The sequence below is a fragment of the Anser anser genome, assembly GCF_964211835.1.
Source record: "Anser anser genome assembly, chromosome: 2".
Lineage (NCBI taxonomy): Eukaryota > Metazoa > Chordata > Aves > Anseriformes > Anatidae > Anser > Anser anser.
In genome coordinates this window covers 1,825,903-1,832,766 of record NC_139721.1, presented here as the reverse complement: position 1 = coordinate 1,832,766, position 6,864 = coordinate 1,825,903, and the positions used below count along the sequence as shown (strand labels likewise).

The 6,864-nt window shown below is 52.4% G+C and overlaps 1 protein-coding gene across 1 annotated transcript; it reads right to left on the bottom strand.

Moving 5' to 3' along the window:
- Positions 1-456: 456 nt before the first annotated feature.
- On the bottom strand, positions 457-6,864 carry LOC310894527 (lymphocyte antigen 6E). The gene is made up of 3 exons (XM_083824740.1): positions 6,671-6,864; positions 2,439-2,558; positions 457-1,314 (listed from the first exon to the last, which is right to left on the bottom strand). The coding sequence occupies exons 1-3, from the start codon at positions 6,720-6,722 to the stop codon at positions 1,106-1,108; spliced, it is 381 nt and encodes a 126-aa protein (XP_083680866.1). The 5' UTR covers positions 6,723-6,864; the 3' UTR covers positions 457-1,105.

Genomic DNA, 6,864 nt, shown 5'->3' with positions numbered 1-6,864 from the left:
GACTTCACCAGATTTTGCAAACAGACCTGTTGCCCTGGATCATTTAGGTGTTGCAGTTTTATCCATTATCACCATCCCAAGTCTGTAAGCCGGGAAATCGAGGCACCAAGTCTCTGTAACAGGCAGACTAATTCGTACAGGTCCTGTTCCCAGTGTTAGGAGCGACGGGGTTGACTCAGACCCACAGCTGGCACTTGTCACTAAAATGCACCTGGAAAAGGCGATGCTCAAGAGATGTGGAAAGAGCTGCCCATGGGGTATTTTATCAGGGCCCACGGAAAGGTGAGGGACAGGGAGGAGGTGAGCTTGCTGCTCAGAGATGAACTGCTGAGATGGAGCACCCAGAAGCCACTCGAGAGGGTAAGAGGCCCTCATGCCATGCAAAACATTTTTCTGTAACAGTGTTCCTAATCTCTCTGGTGGCACCAAGGAAAAACACACAGCACACGTCCCAGCTCAGGTAACAACAGGAGCATGTTTATTCAGGTCTGGCACTTACAGAGCTCAGAGGGACAAGGTACACGTCATTTGTTTTCCAGAAAAAGGCAGCCCAGGGTTGGAAGAAATTTATAAAAAGAGACTCCAGCTGCAGGGCCCAGGAATGTGTCTCCCTTGGGGTCATGCATTCCCCGTGCCCGGGCCAACCTCATGTTGGGGCACGCTGGTGCCAGGCATCTCCATGGAGGCAGGACCATCTGAACGCTTGGCAGAGCGGTGTCTGGGGGCAATCGTTTCTTGGTGAGTCCCAACCTTGATTTAAGCAACCTTAGAAACTGGGGGAAACAGGTAAAAAAGCAGAAACCCTTCTGAAACAATCCACCGGGAGGTGCAAGAGTGCAGCGGGGTATGTCTGAAGGAAGAGGAGAAGAACGGTTGGGCCCAACCGCCCAGGTCTCTGGTGCTGGAAGAGCATAAAGTCTGGGAAACGACCACCGCGGAGGCCTGCTGAGAAGTAGAGGATCTCCTTGTGGGCAGCGATAGAGAAGATATTGGCTAATGAGACCCGCGGCAGCCCATGGAAGACGGGGCGCCACGTTGCAGAGGTGGGCTCGCCGGGGGAGCCCGCATCGTCCCCAGGGCACCGGCTCTTCCTCAGCCAGCCCCATCACTCGCGAGCCCTGAGGATGTAGAAGAAGCTGACCAGGATGCCCAAGGCCAGGACGGTGTAGCTGGCTTTCACGCTGCTGGAGCCGCTGATGTTGCAGAGGAAGGAGTCGCAGCAGTAAACGGAGGCAGCCGCTATGCCAACGTTAATCCCAGCGCTGGGGCAAATGGGAGAGCATCCTTTGGAGATGGACTGGCCAGAACTGCTGCCTGAATTTCAGTTGTGAAGGGGAGAGGAAGAAAAACAGAAAGCAGACGGGTTTAAAACCTTTCAGCTTTTTGATCTGTGCTGCAAAGGAAACAACAGCACCGAAAAAGCTGGAGTGTCACAGGCAGCACAGTGAGGATGTAGCACTTCTCGACAACCTCAGCTAGCCCACACACTTCGAGAAACATCCCCGCCTACTTTCCACACCGCCCCTAGAGACTGTACAACACCCCAGGGACAGCCCTTCCAGGCTGCTGGCCAAAATTTGACTGCCACAGCTCTGGTGGAGAATGTCAAAAATCCCACTCAAGCTTGACCCTGAGGCTCCTCAAGCGAAATGGGGAAAGCCAGAGAGGGACTCGTGAGCAAACATCATGTTACAAGCTCAGCTGAGAGAGAGGCGCAGCTCGCATTTTGCAGCAAGCTCAAGAAATAGGAAGCCATTAGCACTGTGTGCTAAGATGACAGGTTTATAAAAGCTCCTGGCCTCCATTTGTGCATGCACAAGCCGCCCACATTATGGGCTCTGCAATTCGGGCATGCAACACTCTTCTCTCCTGCATGTTGGAAGGAGAGGCTGAAGGAGAGCAGGGCAAGCCAGGATGGGATGCGGGTTCTGCAATGCCACCAGGAGACCTGCCAGAGCAGGCTGCCTCTCTGGGAGATCCCCTGGAGCTTTCTTGTTGCTTTTTTCCTTCTGTGAAAAGCAGGCATTTAGGGAGGGAATCTGCAAGTTCCTGGCAATCCCACCATGCCTACAGAGGGCAAAAAATCACAGGCAGGACCCAGGGACAAACAACACGAGCTAGCACAGAGCAAAATCAGGAAGAGTAACCCTGGAGCTTTCCTGCAGAGGAAGCCTGCAACACCCTTGACCCTTTCACCAGCAACCTCCTCTCTCCACCCCTATATTCCCCTCGGACTCCTGGCACCACTGCAGACACGTGGGCTTTAATGTGACTTGGTTTGGCAGCACGTCTCTTGCAAAATGCCTTTAGGATGGTCCGACACAGCTGCCGCACAGAACTTTCTCCTTTCTCCAGCCAGAGGAAGGAAAACCTTCGCACACTTCCCCACGTGATCCCGGAGAGCTGCTAGGAAGAGCAGAAGAACCGTCCCCACTCACCGAGTCCCACTCCGACATACGTCGTCACACAGTACTTTTCATTCTCCCCGCACTTGACAGGCGCCAGGCAGGCCCAGTTGGAGGATGCATCCGAGCAGGAAAAGCAGATGAGCGTGTGGGCTGCAAGGGAAAGGCACAGCTCAGTTAGGGGCTGGTGGGGAGACGTCACTGCTCGGAGGTCTCCACCTCCAGCACGCAGCACTCACCGCATCCAGCCACAGCCCGCGCTTGCTGTTCAGGCTGCGTCGATCTGTGATAGCCTTTTTGCCCCCCAGATTTGTCCGAGGGTTCAAGCATAAGGGATACATTTTAAGATTTCACTTGGGTTAACTTCCAGCTAAAGCCTCAATGCAACTGGAGGTCAGCCTGGTGCTTTATGGCATGCTCTTGTCTTGTTTGCACCAAGAGCTGGCCCAAGCAGCGGCTGCCAACCCGAAGGCAGGTTCAGGCTTGCAGGCTGGAACCTGAGATTTGGGCTTATTCACTTCTGCTACCCTGGACACCAATGGGAACTACTCCAGGTGTGACAACAGGTTTGAGCTTTTCGTGGCCTGCCTCTGGCAGCAGGGCACAATGCTTAGGCTATGCTTGAGTACATGGTGGAAACGATTTCCCAGCCAAAGCAAGCCCAGCGTTGCAGCAAGACCTGCAAGGACTTGCAATGCCCCATTACCCTGAGAGTCACAGCACTATGAAGGCAGCATATGCAACCAACCTTTCTAATCTGGGGCAGAGGAAGAGCAGAGAAGCATGACTTCCTACAGGGCAGGTTCCCAAACGTGGTCAACCCTGCACCAGCAGGATGGATTGCACCAACTAGTTCCCATCCCACATCCAAGAAAAGGGAAAGATTGGGAAATAGCATTCAGTGGAGGGAAATGGTCACAGAAACTGCCTGGACTAGTGACTCAGCATGGACTTGTGTATTTTGCAGTGGATGGATGATCTTCTCTGTATTTTACATATAAGAACTTCACATTCACACTGCAACTGTTGACCTACATACGCAGACAGATCGGGGCCATTCCCAACGCTTGACGGGCTCTGATTTTGGAGCCCTCAGACTGCAAACCCTTCCATGAGGCCCTGCCTTTCTCTTCCGTGTTTATAGGATCCAAAATGGAGGGGAGGCAAATTCAGGACGGGAAGCGCAAGGCTGCCTCATTCCTGCTCCTACCCCTTCCAACCCCAGGACAAACAAATTTCCCTAAGGAGGCGATGCTGGAGAAGCCCTGATAGAGCTTGCTAAGGCTTGGCAGTCCCTGCTGTGGTGTATTTTGAAGAGCAAGTTGGATAAATATTAATAACAGCTGTCCTGCTCCGCCACTGGCCTGCCTGACCTCTTGAGGTCCTTCTCAATCCTGTTTCTCTCAGAAAAATATAAAAAAGCCCTTCACAGGAAAATTGGAAAAAAATAACAATTGTGCTCAGAAGAATGACTTTTGAGCAGCCACGGCCAAGGCAGGGGATGAAAACAAAAACATAATAGCATATCTCACGAAAACAGATTAAAGCTGGTTAGTGGGAGGTCCTGAGTGTCACACCAGAGCAGCTGGATGACTCTGGAGACAAAATCGACACCACAACCCCCTAGCAAGAATTTCCTGGGCTGTCTCATACAGCTTTCCATGATCATCAGTCTGCCAACGATCCTTGCAACAAAGCAGAGTTACCTGAGCGTGCCAGCACGGCAGCCACAACCTACACAGCGCAGCCAGGATTACAGGGCCACCAGTTGAGTCAAAGGCCTCAGGTGAGATTCGTCACTGGACGTTGCCCCAAGGACAGGGGAGGAGGACAGGGCCAACCAAGCTGTTGTTGTCCCTTGCTGAAACCTCAAAGCATTTCCATGCGTGGTATTTTTTGATCTCGTTGGCCAAAACTCAGCTGCAAACTCAGGCTGGGACTTGAAGAGAAGCCTGGCTCTCTCCCTTTCCCCTCTTCCCCATGTCTTTGCTCTCAAGTCTCAGGTGACCTGTCCCAAACCCTTCCCCTTGCAACCACCCTGATGGCAAACTGAGGCCCGAGGAGGCAAAGTGACTCATCCCATCTCAGGGGAATCATCTGCAAGCAGGAATGAAGTGGATTATAGGCTTCCCATGGACATTATGGCAGCACATGTGTCCCCGTATGTATTTGCTCACCATGCTGAATGCACAAGTTGAGCAGTGCAGTGCTATACATTAAGCCTTAAAGATTTCAGATGCGAACACATCTGAAGTATTTGTATATGCAAACAAAAACGCCTCCAGGCATGAAACTTTCTACCGCTAAATCTATATCTTTAATACTCTGTCCTGTCCACACCTTGTCCTTTTTCACACCTATTACTCCTTGTCTTAATGTAGACTAAATCTTTCCAGGATGGGCGAGTCTTTCAGTATAGTTTAGGAGCGGAAACATTCAGTTTTAACTCCTGCTGCTTTTTGCTTAAGCAAAACAGATAACTAAAGGACCCACTGCAGAGTGAAGAGAGCAAGCAGGCTGCGTGCTTTAGACAAAAGGCACAAGAGGGGAACAGAATTATTTTACACGGCTGGAGACAGAGCTAAGAGTTGGAGCTCAAGGCTGTAAAAAAAAAAAAAAAAGCCTAAGTCTGAACAATGCATAAGAAAAGCCTCGTTTTCACCATCTAGAAAAGGCAGTTTTCTTCAATGTGAAGAATTTATGTGTTTATTTGTTTGCTGTTCAGCTCTTTGGAGGAACAAAGGGCTTCCAAAAGCAGATCATTTGGGGTAATTCCTCAGATAAGAGGTTGAATCCATTCTTGCAAAGAGCAATGCAGGAAAAAGGGGAAAGAAAAAAAAAAAAAAAAGCCTTTAAGAGCTCACTCCAAAGCTCAGCAGCCCCAGTGAAAAATGCTGTTGCTTCAGCAGCAATTCCGTTCAGTCTCTATGTCAAATGTTCTTTCCTTTACATTGCTCTTAGACAAGATCCTTATAGATCCTTATATACCATATGCCAGATCTTCAGGGCACTTTGAACAGTGGGCAAAGCTTTTCTGCAAAAAAACTCCCTTGATATGCTGGAAGTGTTCGGGGAAAAAGCAGCCTGGTTAAGAAACCCTTTTGCCTGGCTGGGAACTTACTCTTATGCTGAAAGGTGTTTTTTGGGGGGAGGGGGAGAGCATTAACCCCCTTCCTGCCTGGGCCTGGACTGCCCATCTGCCCGGCTGGAACTGAGCACACACCAGCTGGGCTTGGGCTCTGATGGAGACCCAGATCTTGAATTGCCAGTTGCTTCATGGACCCCATGGAGAGGGGGGCACAAGAAAGGCAGAAAACTAACTAGTTTCTTCTTATTGGTGTCCTGGGGAGGCAGGAAGGGTCTGTGTTTCCTGAGCCAGAGTCTCAGACGACCAAGAACTCTCCTGTTTGCTCTTTGTTTGGCTTCTCCAAGCAGTGACATATGGAAACAATACAGGGTTTTGCATAGCCCCATGGAGTTTGGAAAGGCAGAAATGGAGTCATGGGGATTACGGACCTGTGACTTGGCCAACTTGCAGTTTAACACCCAGCAACAGGAAGCACATTCTCCCCAGCTTCAGTGGCAGCCCCAGGAGTGCTCCACTGGGCCCTCTCTCTTGGGGGTCACCTCCCCACATGCTGGTAACCCCAGGCTGTCCCTAAGGATGCTAGGGAACGGCAGGAGCCAGGATCACAAGTGGTTCTACCCAGACTTTGCTCCATCTGCCATTGTCGGGGCTGGGCTCCGTCTCCCCTCCACCCTCCTTCCCCTCGGCAGCATCTCAGCCCATTTCAGCGCCGTTATCCCGGCTCGCTGCACCGAAAGGGGGAGCGGAGCCATCCCTGGTCTTTGTTCGAGCTGCAACTGGGAAAAGCTCCAAAATATAGACGTACACAGCTAGAGACACACACCCATATATACATGCACGGAAGCCCCGAAGTTCCTGCTGCAAGGGAGACATTGCCGAGAGGCAGGTCTTGGGAAGACCCCCATCACCTCAAACCTCCGCCAACCCCCAGCACGGCTCAGTCCCGTCCCCCCAGCCCTTCCGCAACCCTCACCCCCCCCCCCCCCGCATTCTTCCAACTTCCAAAGCACCCCCTGCAAGACGCAGCATCTCCTCCCAAGCCCCCCCTTCAATAATTTCCCCCCAAACCGGGGGCTGGGCAAACAAAAAAAAAAAAAAAAACACAAAACACTGGAGGACCTTGGGAAGAGGTGGTAGCGTCCGGAGTGGGAGGAAGGAAGCAGCCCCCACCTCTTACCTCTCTCCACGCACAGCACCGCAGCCAACACGGCGAGCAGAAGCGCCTTCATGGTGCGGCGGTGGGGCCGGCGAGCTGCGCAGGGCGACGGGCTGCGCGCAAGGCTGGCGGCAGGTCTGGGCGCCGGGGGCGGGGAAAGGACACCCGCTCCGCCCAGCGGGCCGCCCCTGCGCCCCGCGCCGCCTGACCCCGCC

What these genes read in the sequence shown, in the direction of transcription:
- LOC310894527 (XM_083824740.1), bottom strand. Translation starts at nt 6,722, where the DNA reads ATGAAGGCGCTTCTGCTCGCCGTGTTGGCTGCGGTGCTGTGCGTGGAG. An exon ending in GGTGCTGTGCGTGGAGAGAG is followed by an intron (nt 2,559 to 6,670) that starts GTAAGAGGTGGG and finishes TTTCCCTTGCAG; the next exon opens with CCCACACGCTCATCTGCTTT. An exon ending in GTATGTCGGAGTGGGACTCG is followed by an intron (nt 1,315 to 2,438) that starts GTGAGTGGGGAC and finishes ACTGAAATTCAG; the next exon opens with GCAGCAGTTCTGGCCAGTCC.